Source organism: Capronia epimyces (assembly GCF_000585565.1).
Source record: "Capronia epimyces CBS 606.96 chromosome Unknown aczIQ-supercont1.6, whole genome shotgun sequence".
NCBI classification, from domain to species: domain Eukaryota; kingdom Fungi; phylum Ascomycota; class Eurotiomycetes; order Chaetothyriales; family Herpotrichiellaceae; genus Capronia; species Capronia epimyces.
The window spans coordinates 1,748,302-1,762,584 of NW_006912909.1; the positions used below are offsets into that span (position 1 = coordinate 1,748,302).

Below are 14,283 nucleotides of genomic sequence, written 5' to 3' on the forward strand. Positions count from 1 at the left end.
CTCTCCCTCTCTCTCTCCCTCTCTCTCTCCCTCTCTCTCTCTCTCTGTCTGTCTCTGTCTCCCTCTCGGTATGCCGTCGTCCCATCCAAAGTACAAACTACCGCAGCCTTACAGATAAGCTGCTTTCACCCACTACAATACGAAGGATCTTTCTCGTCCTCGCCCTCACCCGCGCAGTTTCGCCAATCCGCACCTAAGTGTACAGAGTACGCTGTACAGTACTATATTACATGTATCCACATCCACCAATTCTGCCAACTACGTACTTGCCTCGAAGCCCGAAGTCCCAAGTCCCAAGTCCCAAGCCCCAACGATACGATCCCAGTTCGGCACCGGAAAAGGGAATTACGGATTACCAAAACTGTCGATCTTCAAAAGGGCAGCGCAACACGGATTGATTGGTGGTGGCTGTGGTTTTGCCTCCGTCTGTTACTTAGCAGTCGTAAGGGCGACGGCAGGTCCTTGGTCTAGCTTGTCCAATGGGGTTCAAAAGCGCCGTCCCAAGATACTAAGGACCCCAGAGGGAGGACATGTCCGTCGACTTCGACTTCGACATTGAGATGGAGAGGTTTACACCATGGCCATTACTATATAATAATATAATGATATATATTGTCTATCATTCATCTCTTTCTTTCCCAGATTAATCGTCCCAGACTTGCTTCTCTCCTTAACCCCCCAGTTAAATATCGTCCAGCGCAGACATAGTTGATCAAGCTGCACATCTCATTACCTATTCTTCGATTTCGGCCCCGACAAATAGAACCATCTAGGACGCTCAGTCATTCGAGATGCCAGATCTTTCGAAAGAGTTGATCGCTTCCATCTCCAAGTCCGTCTCGGACGGCTTCGACGCTCAGATCGCATATACGCAATCACTAATCCGGTTCGGCGGACAACGGGGCGAAGAGAGCGAAGTGCAGGACTTTGTCTTTAATCAGTTCGCCGACCGAGGATATGCCCCGGTGAAATTCGGCATGGACGAAGCAGCTCTGGCGAGCCACGTTGGTGCCGGCAAGTTCAGTGCAACACACTCCAAGGCCCCTATTGTCGTGGGTGTGCATAAACCGCGCTCCCAAGCACCGCAGGGGAAAAGCCTGATCTTGAACGCCCACATTGATGTGGTGCCCACGGGACCTTTGGACCTGTGGACGCATGACCCTTATAGTGCGCATATCGAAGGGGATCGACTCTATGGGCGAGGAGGCGCCGACATGCGAGCGGGCAGCGCAGCCAATTTGCATGCGCTCGATGCGCTGCGTCGGCTCGGGTTCCAGCCCGCGTCCGAGGTCATCTTGGAATCGGTGGTCGAAGAGGAATCCACAGGCAATGGGACCTTGATGACACACTTGAAAGGGTATAAGGCGGACGCTGTGCTGATTCCGGAACCCGAGGAAGAGATGCTGGTGCGCGCCAATGTCGGTGTCTTGTGGTTTCAGGTCGAGGTGCGAGGCACCCCAGTGCATGTGAGGGAGATGGGAACGGGCATGAACGCAATCGACGCGTGCTGGAGAGTGGTCGGGGCTTTAAGGGAGCTGGAATCCGAGTGGAACCTGAGAAAGGTGGGAATGGAGCACTTTGAGAACGAGGAGCATCCTCTAAGTAAGTTGTTGACTTGTTTGGTTTCTGTCAGGGGAGAAGATTATCTTCCTCCGGCTGAGACTGGGGGTTCGATTGTGCTAATCCGTTGCGCGAGACAGATCTCAACGTTGCGATGATCAACGCAGGGGACTGGCCGTCATCAGTTCCGGCATGGTCTCGTGTTGATTGCCGAATATCAATATATCCCGGCGTCAGCGCCAAATCTGCCGCTGATGAGATCGAGAAAAAGGTTGCAGATTTTTCTCGGACCGATCCATTCTTGAGCAAGACTCCTCCCAAGGTTATTTGGAACGGCTTCTTCGCCGAGGGATATGTGCTTCAACCAGGGAGTGAGGCAGAAAATACGCTCCGAAGGGCACACCAGCACGCGACAGGCGAGGACTTGAAGACTTTCATGACGGCTGGCTACCTTGATACCAGAGTGCATGCGCTATATGACAAGATTCCAGCCTTGTGCTATGGACCCATTAGTTCCAATATCCATGGTTTTGATGAATGGGTGAGTATCAAGAGTCTGAAGAGGATCACCACAGCCATCGCATTGTTCATCGCGGAATGGTGTGGGCTTGAAGAGATCCATGGGGAATGATAATTGAAGGGCCACCAAGCCCAGGGACCTAGTTAGGATACTGCACTGGCAAGTCGAGGTCAATAACAATAGGCTTATGGAACTTCTTCCCGGCGTTGTGTGGCCAGTTGGAAGCCATAAACGCAGCATTTACGATGCAGGTTTCGAGTCTGCCCCCGCAATTAGCTATTGCTTCTTGATCTGATAGACCATTAGAGGTAGGGCCCTGGTTCCCGTGGGTTTCCGATTGCCTTAACTCGGTTGGTTCGACGGTAGACGTGATATGCCGCTCCGCCTTTTCGAAGTCGGGAAACGGAGGCCGAGGAAGAGCGGGAATGGCAGGCAAAAGACCTTCATTGTGTTCTGCTTCCGGCGCTATATCTTTGTCAGCAGTGCCGTCGACTTCCGCTCTCTGCGAATTGACAATCTGTGTTGTGGAAACAAGGTTCCCTGTGCTCCCATCGTTTTGCAGGACCACCGACTTGACTCTCGACGAAAGATCGACGGTAAATTGCTTTTTGCTTTCGGGATGAGCGTCATGCCAATATCGGACAGCTTTCTCTTTGAACTTCACATGCGATAAAGAAAGATCCCATGTGACAGCTTCGACACCATACGCTTCGTGGACATGTCCACAGACAAACAATCGGGGACGAACCCTCCACAATGTCTGCCGAAGCCTCTCGCATCCTGCGGCTCCACGTGTGCTGGATTCATCTCGATGGAACTTCGCCGGTGTGTGCGCCACTATGATCTCTGTATCCAGAGGTATCTTGTCCCACAGCTGAGAGGCATGTTCCGGCTCATACCCAAAGGCCCAGAGTCCGTTTGCAGGAGAATATGGGGAGCCAAAGATCTTGAGGACTGAAAGAGAGCCGTCTTCGTGATTGATTCTGACTTGCTTGGATTCGTGATTCAGGTACACGATGGATGGGTCTGATCGGAATAGGGCAATGCAACGCTCGGGATCTTCCATCCTTTTATTGTGGAAGTAAGCGCCATACTGCTGATAGAATGGAATATCACAAGTGATGTCGTGGTTACCGCAGACAACGATCTTGACCCGGAAATCGGTCTGCCTGAGCCAGCTGACGGCCTTCTGCAGTTCCGAGAAAGTGCCCTGGTTAGTAAGGTCACCTGCGTGGATCAGTATGTCGCCAGCGGGCAGTTTGGGCGTTTGATTGTGTGTGTCAGAAATACACACGATCCGCACTCGCCTCGTTGCCATATTGATGACCATAAAGATGCTAGTGATGAGCAATTACAGGTGAGCGCCAGCACGTTATGCTTCAGTGTGTAGTTGTCATAAACTCATTTTTGAGGCTGTGAATAGCTCGACTGTCCTTTACTTCACTTCTGCAACGCTCTTGCCAGGGCCGTGCCTGCTACCGACTCATCTGGCTCGCTAACGCTTCGATAGACAATCCGATATGGCAGGTCAACGGGAAATGATGCAGTGAATGATCGAAGGTTCTTGGTGACGGTCATGGATAACTCCGGTTGAAGAGAAGCTTGGTGTTTGGGACCTTGCATTAGGTTGCTGATTAGCCAGCATATCCGGCGCACAAGGAGACGCTACCAGGCAGGGCTAAGGCCATCATTTGATGGTAGTTGCTGTGTCGATGAACCGGTGGCCTATGCGGGACTGGTTGGAGAGCAGGTCAATGTCGTCGAAACTGTCAATTGATAAGGCTGTTCTAACATGCCCACAGTAAGCGAGGTAATCCAGCTACAATACAGAAGAGTCCGAAAGACACGGTAGGCAACCGCATCCAGGATGTAGCGGTTGTGAGGCGGCGAAGAGTGTGTGCGACAAGCGGCGCAACGCAGGTCTAAGGGGGTTCTGGGGGGTAAGGAGGGCGGCATCCCTTCTGCTGCAGTCCCACCACCAATCTTGTCCTGGCGCGCTTTCCCATAGGTGCCATAGTCTGTAACATAGTGTCCGTTGCAAGAGGCGATTCATGCCTGTAGACCCTTTAGGCGAGTCGAATTGCCAGGCCTCTTCGCCCTAATTAGGCACGGCAGAAGGTGACAGGAGAAGCACCGAGCGATCAGAGCACATATATGGCGAGTGACTGAGGAATCACATTACTCCGTACTCTGCCTGTGCTTAGTTGCTAGGGACGGGGACTAGGGAGGGAAGAAAACGATAGATCACGGACCAGACTCCATCCACGGCAATTACATACATCTCGAAGTCCCAGACATGGCAGCAGCACGATTCCCCTCCTCACAAGCAGTACGAGTAGCTATACAAATGATGAAAAAGCACCAAGCCTGTGTCGGAAGAGTCCATTGTTGGTTTCTGATTAGGTGTCCCTCACCATCAGCAAGCGAGCGGTGCTAGCAAGGGGCCCCAGTGAAGCTGGTGAGCCCAATCCAGCGGCCGCCCAAAACACATGGACTGGGACGACACTTGTACTTCGACTGCTCCTCCAAACCGCGTCCTTACCAACTCTACCTTCGTTGCTCCTCCTAATGCTCTTCCACATGGTCGCGTCTCACCCATCAAGTACCATTATGATCGTCTCACGGATGTGGAGCTCTTACGATCCCTTCACCCGCATTATTATCAAGCCCGCATAGCGAAGCCCCTCGACGTCAACAATGACCTGACAGCGCGTCCGCAACTCCGCAAGAAGCCAAAATTAACATCGAGTAGCTCCGAGTCAAAAACACAAACTCGTCTTGATCCGTTCGATCCTGGCATGAGCACCTCAGCAGAGACTCCGAAATCCTCTTCCCTTCATCCCCCCCTTGAAGACGTCGATCAGAATACCACCGGACCTGATTCCTCTGGCGGTGTTAATCAACAGCCTCCCCCATTGCAACGAACCAACTCGCATCCGCTGCAACGATCACCCTCGCACAAAAGACCTCCCGCCTCGCATAGTAGTTACGGTGTGGAGACAACTTGCGGACCGCCTCCCTCATATAGTACTCAGCGAACACTGTCGCAGGATAGGATCCGAGCTCTCGACCGGAATCCTGGCTCGAGGGCTACGAACGCTGCGCCGCGGGATTTGTCGCCTTCCAAGCTCAATGAGTCTGTGACGGATCTTGAACCTCCCTTGCCACACCCACCTTCCCCACCTCCGAGGCAAGACAATACAACCCCTTCAAGCGCGGTATCTTCGACGGGAGAGGCGAACATACAGGAGGGATCCAGCCCCGAGTCTGCTGATACACAAAGTCTGCTGACGCCGGATTCAACAATGAGCAAAGTCCCGGCGAAAGCAGCTGACGCTTTGGAGGCCGAAGAGAAGGTGGCCCCGGATCTACAGAAACTACAACCGACATCCCCGGATGAGGATGGGAAGGCATCGAGCAGTGACGAGCGGAAAAGTGAAGATTTGTTCTTGAATATTGCAAAGGCAGACGCGTCACGTGGAGGACAGGGACTATCTAGAGCAGAGAAGAGACGGTCTAGAATCTCTCTACCGTTCTATACCAGCACGCGACCGTCCACAGGATACCCATCTTCACCGGGTCCAGAGAGGTTTGACACTGCCAGTGTATCTGGTCGATCAGAGGCTCTGAACTATTATAGCAAACGATCCTCGCTTGGCCAACATATACCAGGGACTCTGTCACGGGCATACGCGCAAGGGAACCCGGTCCAGGAAGAAGATTTGGGAACCCAGCGGCAAATGTACAGCGCCCATGGCGGTGATTTCTCTGGCTCTAAAAGACCTCTATCAAGGCGATATTCAAACGCTAATCCCAATACCAATACCAGTACAGAGGCCAGCCATCAGATTCCACGACCAAGCACCGCCCGTAACAGTCGCCTGGTTTCGGACTCGACATTCGTGGATCGCTCCAGGCTGGTCGACCATAATGCGACCGAGTCGACGATTTCTACGACTGCCCCTTCAACCGTATGGGACGAGCTGGATGATCTCAAATCCAGAATTCGGAAATTGGAGCTGACAGGAAAGCTCCCGCCGTCCTCGGCTGCGGCAATGACCAACACCGATCGACCTAAGACGGCGACGACAGCTGCGACCACCATGTCGTCCTCTCCGAAACAGAAAGTGGCAGTGACCCAGTTGCAATCTGCCATCGAAGGCGTCCCATCGACGATTCATCCCAATCTCCACGAGGCACTTGGAAATGCCAAAGCGGTTGTGAGCAATGATGTTTATCAAAGATTACAGGCAACCGCGCAGGATGCTCTCCACCTATCCATGATGATGAATTCAGAAGGGCTTGCAGGTACTGGTAGCACCATTGGTGTCTCGGCGGTCTCTGAACGACAGATCCGGCGGAGGACCGAGAGCATGTGCCGAAGTCTGACAGAGCTGGCGATTGCGATTTTGGCTGATAGCAAGTCAACGCAGCAGTCAACTGCGAGACCTGGCAGCAGGGATGCGTATCCCTCCTCAGCCACAGGCCTTCGCGGACGTCGGTACAGCAACGAACCCATCGACCGCCCTCCTGTGACTTCGAGAGTCCAGTCTCGACTCGAAAGCCGACGAACCAGCATGCCGTTCGGAGCCACGTCGAACCCCACCACAACCACACCGGAGAGTGTTTTTCAAACGCCGCCTACGGCTTTGCCTCAGGTTTTGACCAGCTCGTCAAGAACCGGCCGCACCTCCTCTCTCATACGCAGCAGGAGAACTGGACATCTTGATGGGTCTACCGACGACGAGGAGAGCAGCCCTTCGGTGCGGCCTGTAAGCCGCGCCATGACAGAGGTGGGCACATACCGGCAGATGGCCAGGGATCGAGCGGCGTATTCCAGAGAGTACACCGCCCAACATCCCATGCCTTCGCCACTCGAGGCCAACAAGGGGACGACTCGGAGTCCGATGCCTGCCCACCTCAGCTCCAACTTTGTATCGAGACGCAAGTACGCTTCTCCCGGAAGCAGTGTTGGGACGCAGGACAAAGTCCCGCTAACCCCAAAAGAGCCCTGGGGTCGGATATCAATCATCCCTGCTGTGGGCTCAAGTCCGGTCGAGGGAACTCCAGATAGTCAGGTCGGTATTCGGACATCCAACTCCAGGAGAAGTCTTGGATTTGCCAGCAGAATCTCTAGCGTCAGTAGTCGGCTCCGAGCAGCTAAGGCAGAGAGAAGTGCTAGTGTTAGAGATCCCAGTGAGGCTCGAGGGACGAAAGACATTGCACCATCGGGCAAGGAATCGAACAATACGACGACATTGTTGTTGGAAAGGCAGAATTCAGGTCAAAGCGTTGGAGAAGTGTGATTACGACAACCTACCCCGGGACTTGTATCATACATTGTTGTCGTTGCAGGGCAGTACGCGCCCTGTTCCGGGAAAGCAGTCTTTCTCGGCATTATCGAGGACCAGAGGGCGGAAGGCCGTGTGTCGCGCCAAAGGTCTGGACTTCTCAGAATAGAAGAATGCTTGCATGTGTGGCATTTTTAAACAGACCTTGCCTGTATTTGTCTGATGTTTACCTGTCCTCCTTTTCCCACGAAAGGCTCGACTCCAAGCGTGTGGTGCTCGGGGTTGATGTGATTGGCGGAAATGGTGACAGGTGTCTGATTGATGAAACGGCTCTCGACGGAATGCTCATTGCTCAGAGCATTGCGAGAGGCCCAATTAATGAATGCTTCTGAGCGGTCAGGGGAAGCGGTTCAGTCCACGTGTAGGTGAAATTTTCACGGGTGCGGCCAATGCAGAGGCGAGGCCTGTGAGGGAGCGACACGACGGCACAATCCATGACTAACGGGATAGCACCATATTGCCCGGATCTTGCACGTTCTGCAGCCCCTCCAGGGGACTCGTTGTGTCGTTGTGCGTTGGGTGTCTCAGTGTCAATGCAAGTCAAGGAAAGTCAAGGAAACCCAAGAAAAGTCAAAGGTGGCCCCGGCTTGCGGGAGCCTTGAACACGCCATCGACGAGGGGGTTTGGGCAATATTGGATAATAATGAGCACCTTAAGGCGTAAGCCGGCTCGAGTCATCGAGGACCTTAACAAAGCCCGCCGCTCTGGCCCTGCCGATGTCGCAATCACCAATAAAGATGGCATGTGAGTCGTGTCAACTCTCCGTGAGGACCACGGTATAAGGAATGCGACATTTCCACCCTCATGCCATGGCACACAGTCAGATCCCTCTTGTTGTATCGTCCGTCTTTTTCCTCGAAACACGTACCGGCATCCACCTCCACGTAAGACACTGAGAAGAGGAGACCGCTGCCTGACGAAACCGAAACACAGTGACATCAAACACCGGGCCTCGTCGTGCCTCACTGTCTCGCTGCGAATCGGTCACGATCATACGATCCTCAGTACTCCAATCCTCAGTACTCCGATCCTCAGTACTCCGTACACTTGATCCCGACCAGGATCCAGCATTCCCATATTCTCTAACCGGAACGTGGTCAGGACAGTCCCCGGCCTACATATCCGAGTCAAGACCTTGCCGATCAGTCCATAACGCAGCCTACTTTGTGTGACGACTGACTACAACACTACCGCTCTCTGCCTGATACATCACATTCGATACTTCTAATAGATATCTTCGTGTCTATCTGTTACACCGGCTATTCTGGTACAACCATCCATCCCTACCCTCTCATGGCTTGGTTCGACAAAAATCACCATCCTCTCACGGCGATCCCCCATAGCCCCGGGTCCATGGATTCCCGCCGATCATCCGAGCGACGAACATCCTCTACCTCTACTTCGTCAGCACACTCCCACTCCTCTATCTCCCCCATCTCTCCAGGCCTCGCACCCAAGGTGCAATTGGTCCCGTACGCACGATCAGCCAGCTTCGAGGTTTCCTTCTCCGACGCCGAGCGGGAGTTGCTGGACAAGGCCAACTTTGACGCATTGGACATGTCATCGCAGGACTTCGATTTCGAAGACATCTTCACCTTCGATAAGCCTCAGAAGAAGTTGACCAAGGTCGTCGAAGTGTCTAGACCCACCAGAGACCATCGGGACTGGTCAAATTTCTCTTTTTCTCATTATTCCGCAGCCATGAGTGCCAGGAATAAGGTCAACAAGCCCAAACCGGGGATTGGAGAGTTATACGTGAAAAACCAATTCGACGCACGTAAGCATTAAGAGCATTGATCTGTTGAGGGCTGGTATGTTCTATGATCATTCAAATCAGGGAGGGGTTATCTGGGTTTACTTTCCAAAAACATCTTGGCTGGGCATCTTTCTGAGCGGACTCCCGACACTCTTCTTCTGCGGGCATGAGCATGTTTTAAAAGGGTACATTGGGAAGGGCGATGCATGGGGTTGACTGCAAACCACAAAAGTTGAGGCGTACTGGCACGATGACATGGCTGCCAATCGGACTTGAGTCCTGGGTTATTTCGGGATACGGAAGGAAGCATTAGGGGTTTGACACACTGAGACACTTCTCTCCGCAAGGACCAAAGAAAGAACGTATGTAGTGGGCAGCAAACAAGGAATCATATGATAATGACTGTTCGCATACAACCCCCCCTTGGATCCTTCGGGCCATCTTCTGTGGAGAGCATGGATGAACGCGGTGGCATAATACTAATCCTTACTGCTGACTTGTTCGGCTGTGTGTTCGATATCCATAATGGTGACCCTCAAACACACACAACAATACACGAAGACGTGGCGAAGGTGGGCGCTTGGATATGGTGCTGACATGATTGCAACTTGTGCACGCAGCTCGGCAGGCGTCCCAGTCACAGAGGATCTCGGAGAAGCTAGGTATGTACAGAGTGCTTCTGGTAGCGACAGAGGTGCAGTTGTTAGTCTGGGGAGATTTCCCTTTTGTAGATTGTAAGATCCGATCTGATGGCGCTACCCTGGCTGGCGCGAAAGGGGTTTCCTGGCACGCTGTAGCAATCTGAAACGCGGTGCAATTTGCAGGGGTTCTTGTGTCTGCGCTCGGCAATGGGAACAAAATGGGGTCACAGACTCCGCGAACCGCAAGAACAATATGAATGTGATATGAATCGAACTCGGTGTGAGGACGGGCGGTGGCCGGGAACAAATAGCAGTCGTAGACGGTAACAGTGGCAAATGGTGCAGTCTTTCTGCAGCAGTCAGCAGCTATTTGAGGGAGCCGGCGAGCTGAATCCTCAGGCAGCTGGATGCGCGCGGCAAATTTGCAGCTGGCACTGCTCCGGGGGCGAGATGGAGCGCCAGTGTGAAGAGCGGGAGGCTCGGTTCTATTCATAGGAGCAATGGTTTGGTTTCAGGTTGGCTGCTGGCCTGCGGTGCGCCAATCGCAGGCTGGAGATGCGGCTAAGGAGGCCCCTCGACTGCGCGACCAATGCCGGACCATGCAGAACGCCCTCCCCTGCTCGCCTCCATCTCGCCTCCAGTGCTCGACAAGACCTTCATCCTCCCTCTGCCCGTGAGTCCTCACCGAGGCGCCGAATTGATTCTGCCTTGCTCTTAGTTGTGTGTTGTCTGTGTGTCTGTTCTGTGTGTGGGTGTATGGAGTACAGTGCTTCAGCCCTCGGGCTTACGACTTCCTCTTCTTGCTGAAATCAGCCCCCATTGTCTGCGTCCACGAAAGCCTGAACACCAGGATCCCACGCCCAACGCCAGCTGTCCACAGTCCACTACTATTACTGTCTCTCCGATTCATCTCCTGGATTGGCTATTGCGCCATTCTGCACCTCTCGACCAACCGTTCATTGCCAGTGGCCCACATCGCGTTCCCACTGGACCGTCCCTCCCTCCTGTCGCAGTCCACACTCAGCTTGCCGCCAGGTTCCTCGATCGCACCGCTTCTCAGCCTGCACGCTCTTTATTTACGACAGTTCGTTCGTCAAGGTCAGCTCGTGCCGTGTGCACGCAGACTCTGAAGAGGAGGGCGGTTCACTGCTTGGGATTCTGATTGACATTGATCCCGATTCTTATGTGGAGCAGGTGAAGAGAGCCAGGGCTCGACTTGCTACGCCGCTTTTTGGATACGCGCCGAATCTGAAACTGCAAGGAAGCCCCCAGGCAGGCATCATCTCGCACTTGTCGCATGCGCTGCAGCAATACACTGCTGGTTTGTTTTGACCGCGGTACGTCGGACCCAATTCCTCTCTTGTCGTCCTGGGGACAAGCAGCGCTCGACACTCTGTCTGCTGCTATGGTCGTTCAGTCCTTCTTCTCCAGCAGGCAGGATGGCGCGAGACTCTACGGGCAGTGCTGACAGTCATCATCGCAAAAGGTCTTTCGATTTGGCCAACAATTATCAACCCTGCACGAGTATACAACAGACCATCCGCCACCATGATCAGGCTCGGGCAGCCCGATCAGTAGGCTGTCGTGGGTCTCAATTCGATCTCCCCTCCAACAAGAGACGACCCTTCCCTTCCAAATATTCGACTATGCCGGTCGAAATTGGCTCTCTACTGTCAACCCCCTTCCCTTCATTCATGTCAGTTGTAGGAAAAACAGAATCCAGCATTGTGGAAGATATGGCAGAATTAGGATCCGACACGATACACAGCGAGAGCCGGATCTTCATCACCGACGCATATACCCATCCCGACTCTACCGGCGTTTCTTCTCAGCCTTTACATCATCGTAACAGCGTCACCTCTATTATGACAGCTTCAACAGAATCCTCACCAACGACAACGAACTCGACATTCGATTCTCCCTTAATAACCGACCCTTCTCCCTCGTCGTCGCCGGAATCCGCGTCGTCCAGCCTGCCCATGTTGCCTTTCAGAAACAGAATGGTCAAGGAACCTCAACTGCAATCGACAGAGTGTCAGGAAACTCGGCCAACTTCGCAGACGGGAACTTTTAATGGCCATGTAGGGAAGGCAGAAGTTGTGGTGGAGGCAACCAAAAATGTCAAAAATCTGTCTCTCAATATGGGAGGCGTAATCCTGCCGCGCCCGGCGACCTCTCATGGTTTCGAATCCTCCCATACTATTTCAGCGCCGTCTTCGCCCTTGAAAGACACACCGAGAACAGGGAGGAGGAAGCCGGCCAATCTTACCATCATGACCCCAGGTTTTCAACAACAGACATTCTCTCGGACCATAGATGTGCCACCAACTCCCAGCTCCAGACCAGCATTGCACCACATACATTCTTCCCCGGCTCTGGCGTCACTGGCTTCCCCCGGCAAACCTCCACCTCAAGGTCTCTTTCTCCCTCTGCCAGCTACTGGCAACGTCTATTCAGGCCCAGGTTCCGAATCCAGTAATTCGAGCCAGTCTGCCGGCGGAGCACTCCCGGACCTGAAAGAGGAGGACGAATTCCACCCGCAAAGATCCCAGGAAACCCAAGAAAGGGGCTACCCCAAAGGACCCGTCCTGGTCTATGACACTGGCCTCTACCTGTATTTAGAGCCGACAGCGGAAGAAGCCAGCAGTTTCGATACCGTGATTAATGTGGCCAAGGAGATCAATTGCCCCCTAGATTTGGAAGCATCAAGCCCGGACATTCCAGAACCACAAACCGCGGTGTCAGAGATGTCTTTTAAATCAGCATGGGAATGGCCCATGCCCCACGATGTGCAGACACCGACCACGCCAAGGCAGACCGCCTTTTCTCCGAGAAAACAACCAGAATACCTCCACATCCCCTGGGATCACAATTCGGAAATCTTGGAGGATCTCTATACATTGTGTCGCTTGATCGACGAAAGAATCCAAGCGGGGAAAAGAGTGCTGGTCCATTGCCAGCTGGGTGTGAGTCGATCAGCCTCGCTAGTAATCGCATACGGCCTGTTCAAAGGGTACCGACCAGATTTTCATTCCATGTACATGACGGTCAAGCAACGAAGCGAGTGGGTTGGGCCGAATATGAGCCTGATTTATCAATTGACAGATTTCCGGTCGAAGGTGGTCAAGGGTGTATATGGAGACCATTCCTACAACCCATCTCCGAATTGGTGGAAGATGCAGCGACCAGATCCTCCTATCATGGACACACCCATCGCAACGCAGGCTCAGTGGAGGGCGATCCCGCATGCCATCGATCTCACCAGAAGACCAGCTGGCCCGAGTAAGGCTGACTGCCCCCCAACAGTAAAGGCTTGGCCGCCATTGCGGACAAACAAGGTTCTTCCTCCTGTACCTTTATTCCCCAAGAACGACGAGAAGGAAACTGTGACACCAGTCAACTCAACCCAGGTTCTGGACAAGATCCCAACACAACCTCCAGACCCAGACGCAACTCTTACAGTGACCACTCCTGCCGAATCAAGCAGTCGTCCGCAGAGCGTCTCACCAAGGCCTCTGCCGTTTCGTGAACGTTTTGACGATGGCATGGAACCCATACAGTTGTCGCCCAGGGCCTCCAAGACACCGAGGCTAGGGATATTAACGAGCTCGCCCCAAATGGACTTAGCCCTACAGGAAGTCCCGGGAAGCCCAGTCTTGTTCTCTCCCAGGGCAGTGGAGTTTATGGCCTCATCTTTTGGGATCACTTCTGCAGGAGATCTAGCTGTCATGGACCCCGTGACCAAATCGGGTCGAGGTCTTTTACATTCACACCAAGCAATGGCTCCCACAGCACTAGCGACAACCGATCAAATACCGACAGCTTTTGACCCGCGAAGTCCGCACCAGCAAGGTGAAAACGCGGAAATTTTTAGAAACATTGACGGGGTCTTGTGACTACGCATGTGGGCAATGAAGCATGGTTTTTGGGTTAATGTCTAAATAGATGGGCATTGTCACTTTTTGAACATAGCGTGGCGTTCGGGTAAGATGAATTACACCTATGGGAATGGTAAGTATGAAAGGCTTGACTGCCCAGGACGATCCTGGATGACGGCTTGACTCTGTACAATTAGTCATGAAGAAATACGCTTGATGGAGCAGTGACAGGCCTGCTCATGCGAAAGAGCACACATGATTATGGATTGGATGATTTCAAAAAGGCCATTATCATGTTGCCATGCTGACCATATTCTATGCAAGACACAGCCTGTCTCGCACAGCCAATAAAGTCTTTGGTCCTTATGCTTTACCGGATAACCCCAACCTTAGGACACAAAAAAGGCATAACTTGCTGGATCGTAGCTGTTCTCCTGGTTACAAAGCCATCCCAGTGGTGGTGGATGTGGATGTGGATATGGATGGGTTAAGGCGACGAGGCTGCGCTAAGCATTTAGTGATACTTATTATATCAGTGTGAGGACCTGCGACCCTCAGACTGACGTACCACTCGCTC

The 14,283-nt window shown here is 53.1% G+C and overlaps 5 protein-coding genes across 5 annotated transcripts; 4 read left to right on the forward strand and 1 right to left on the reverse strand.

Moving 5' to 3' along the window:
- Positions 1 to 791: 791 nt before the first annotated feature.
- Positions 792 to 2,191, forward strand: A1O3_07518 (acetylornithine deacetylase; the record flags this gene model as incomplete). Its single annotated transcript, XM_007737626.1, has 2 exons — positions 792 to 1,602; positions 1,701 to 2,191. 2 exons carry the CDS (start codon positions 792 to 794, stop codon positions 2,189 to 2,191), a joined length of 1,302 nt encoding a protein of 433 aa, XP_007735816.1.
- A 28-nt stretch (positions 2,192 to 2,219) lies between these two features.
- Positions 2,220 to 3,398, reverse strand: A1O3_07519 (uncharacterized protein; the record flags this gene model as incomplete). The annotated part of the gene is made up of 1 exon (XM_007737627.1): positions 2,220 to 3,398. One exon carries the CDS (start codon positions 3,396 to 3,398, stop codon positions 2,220 to 2,222), a length of 1,179 nt encoding a protein of 392 aa, XP_007735817.1.
- A 1,171-nt stretch (positions 3,399 to 4,569) lies between these two features.
- A1O3_07520 (uncharacterized protein) lies at positions 4,570 to 7,386 on the forward strand (the record flags this gene model as incomplete). Its single annotated transcript, XM_007737628.1, has 1 exon — positions 4,570 to 7,386. The coding sequence occupies one exon, from the start codon at positions 4,570 to 4,572 to the stop codon at positions 7,384 to 7,386; it is 2,817 nt and encodes a 938-aa protein (XP_007735818.1).
- A 1,338-nt stretch (positions 7,387 to 8,724) lies between these two features.
- A1O3_07521 (uncharacterized protein) lies at positions 8,725 to 9,219 on the forward strand (the record flags this gene model as incomplete). The annotated part of the gene is made up of 1 exon (XM_007737629.1): positions 8,725 to 9,219. One exon carries the CDS (start codon positions 8,725 to 8,727, stop codon positions 9,217 to 9,219), a length of 495 nt encoding a protein of 164 aa, XP_007735819.1.
- Positions 9,220 to 11,564: 2,345 nt separating this feature from the next.
- On the forward strand, positions 11,565 to 13,724 carry A1O3_07522 (uncharacterized protein; the record flags this gene model as incomplete). The annotated part of the gene is made up of 1 exon (XM_007737630.1): positions 11,565 to 13,724. The coding sequence occupies one exon, from the start codon at positions 11,565 to 11,567 to the stop codon at positions 13,722 to 13,724; it is 2,160 nt and encodes a 719-aa protein (XP_007735820.1).
- Between the last annotated feature and the right edge of the window lie 559 nt (positions 13,725 to 14,283).